At 38.6% G+C, this 2,904-nt stretch overlaps 1 protein-coding gene across 1 annotated transcript in view; it reads left to right on the forward strand.

Annotated features, from left to right (window-relative positions):
- Positions 1–1,522, forward strand: part of LOC102000245 (cytochrome P450 2C26-like) — a gene marked incomplete at its 5' end in the record, with an annotated part of 6,390 nt that extends 4,868 nt beyond the window's left edge. The window contains 2 exons of the mRNA XM_005372193.3: positions 564–726; positions 903–1,522. Of these exons, the coding sequence (XP_005372250.2) occupies positions 564–726; positions 903–1,039 (300 nt within the window). The remainder of the gene's footprint in view (positions 1–563; positions 727–902) is intronic.
- Positions 1,523–2,904: the final 1,382 nt, after the last annotated feature.

Consider the following 2,904-nt stretch of genomic DNA (forward strand, 5'->3'; position numbering starts at 1 on the left):
TATATTGTGGTGCAGCTTCTGTGACGCTTACTCTGTACTTTTGTAATAATAGATGAGGACAGAATTTGAAACTGACCCAAGAGTTTAGATGTTTACTCTTCTTCACAGGTTTTGTAATTTTCAACAGAGAGTATTTCACAACTGGGTCCACAGAAGTCATGTGACTGTTGATGTTTATGTCAGTATGTAGCTAGCATGAGAATGATCTGCATTATCCATAAATGGATAAGAATAGTGTGGATTTGAAGGCTCTACTCCTTTGCATTAGAACCCAGGAAATGAGGGTGGAATTTTTACTTCAGGTACTTTTTGTGAACTATGACAAAGTGACCTGTTGAATGTAATAGTAAGGTGATTCCTTCTCTTTAGACTACAAGTGGCCTGGGATATTGCTGGAACCCAGAAGGTCGTCTATATGTAACAATCATCATATTGAAAGGTATATACAAACTTCAAACTTAGTTTTTATGCATAAATATTTTAAACACAGTTCTATTACCAGTAAGAATAGGTAAACTACAGTGGAATTTTTAGAATATTTGTGTTTTCTATTATCATTTCAGTTCTCTAAAATCTATGGCCCTGTGTTCACTCTGTATTTTGGCATGAAACCTACAGTGGTGCTATATGGCTATGAGGCAATAAAAGAAGCTCTCATAGGTCATGGGGAGGAGTTTAGTGGAAGGGGAAGTGTCCCGATTAATCAGATGATTTCTAAAGACCTTGGTAAGTATGCATGTGCTTCTGTGTATACTGGGTTGTATATATAGTGAGGTGGAGGGTACAAAGCAGAGGTCATGTTGCTCTTCAGATATAAGTTTGGGACACTATGTTTGCGATCACTCTGTTTATTTATGTATCTCTCAGACTTACTCCCTAATCTTCTATTTCAATTTCTTTAGGCATTTCTATTACCAATGGAGACAAATGGAAAAAAACAAGGCACTTCTCACTCCTAACCCTAAGAAAACTGGGCATGGGGGAAAAAGTATTGAGAACCGTATTTAAGAGGAAGCACAGTTCCTTGTGGAGGAACTGAAGAAAACCAGTGGTAGGGGCAGGTTTACAATATGACATTTACATCTTGTCCTGTGTATATCTGCATTAGTCAATTTTTCCCATTCTATTCAAAGTATTGTTTTCTAAAGAGATGTCATGGGTATGGGTCTCATGTTAATTTTTTATGGGATTATAGAGCAATACATTCCCCTCATCAAAAATACTGTTTTCCTTTGCTTATCATCTCACCACAATACAATTTCCAATAGCAATAGTTACTGAGAAAACATAAGAACCCTAGAAAAGATTGGATTAGCTTTCTTTTCATTACCTTACTTTTCTTCAATTTTCCTCTTTTTTCTTGAACAGGTCTAGACTGCTCCTCTAAAGTGTCTAAGTGTCCTTCTTGTATTATGTTTACTGTTTTTGGCAACTGTGGTATGATGTAATAATTTTATTTTTCATTGATTGTAGTAGAATTCTTTTTGATTAGTGCATCTCACCTGCTTGCACAGTATCAAAATGATATTGTTATATCTTCTTGTATAACATTTAGTGGTTTGATTTCTGATCTTAATAAAACATGTTTCAACACAAATATTCAAAAAAATGTACATGTGGAAATAGCTAAACTTAGTAATTTTAATTAAAGTGTTGGCATTGTTGGCTCTCTAACATTTCCCTGTGTGTCTTCAGTCTTCATGTCATTTTCCCCTTTAAGTTTTTGTGTTAGCTCTTGGTGCCAGGAGAGCCAGCATTGGGGTGAGTTTCTGACCCCGTGGCAGCAGCTCAGGACAGGGAACTCAGATGTTCCTCAAGCCTCTATCCTTCCTGGACTCTCTGCAGGGCCTCTACTCCCTGCATAGTGCCTCTTTCTTCCTATCTCACCCAGATTGCATACAGAACCCATCCCCCCTTCAACCCCCTTGCCCTCTTTGGGCACATAACATCACCCAGCTCAGCCTGTCTGGGCGCTGGGTCCGAATCCTCAGGGCAAGCAGGCTGGCGGGAGTTCCTTTGTTTCAAAAGCCTGCCTACACCAAGCAAGATAGGAGCTTTGTTTATGAGCTACCCAACCAGCATGGAGACCTGATCTCGGCAACAGGAAAGCCAGCATTGGGGAGAGCCATCATTGGGCACAGAGAACTGATCTCGCCACCAGGAGAGCCATCTCTGGGGAGAGCCATCACTGGGAAGTTACATCAGTAGGCAGGGAGACCTGATCCTGTAAAAGAAGATCCATAGGGGAGCATTCGGAGGAAGAGATGGACAGGCGCTAATGCAAGAATTCACCCAACAATCTGAAAAGCAACATGAAACCACCAGAACCCAGCAACCTCACAACAGGAGGACATGAACACCTTAACCAAGAAGAAGTAAAAAAGATTGACTTCATGAAAGTGATTGACACCCTTAAACAGCATGTAAAGAACGCCCTTATAGAAATGGATGAGAAATATAACAGAAAATTGAAAGAATTGAATAAATCAGTGAATGATACCCTAGAAAACCAAGGAAAAACAATCAAACAGATAATGGAATCAGTTCACAACTTGAACACTGAAATGGAGACAAAGAAGAAAACACAAACAGAGGACGAGCTGGACATGGAAAATTTAAGTAAACAAACAGAGATGACAGAAACAAGCATAACCAACAGAATATAAGAGATAGAAGAAAGAATCCCAGATTCTGAAGATACCATAGAGAAAATAATAAACACACTGATTAAAGAAAACAGCAAGTCCAAAAAACTCATCACAAAACATTCAGGAAATATGGGACACAATAAAAAGACCAAACCTAAGAATAATAGGAGTAGAAGGAGAAGAAGTGCAGCTCAACGGTCCAGAAAATATATTTAATAAAATTATAGAAGAAAACTTTCCCAACCTAAAGAAAGAT

Source organism: Microtus ochrogaster, unplaced genomic scaffold, assembly GCF_000317375.1.
Source record: "Microtus ochrogaster isolate Prairie Vole_2 unplaced genomic scaffold, MicOch1.0 UNK266, whole genome shotgun sequence".
NCBI lineage: Eukaryota > Metazoa > Chordata > Mammalia > Rodentia > Cricetidae > Microtus > Microtus ochrogaster.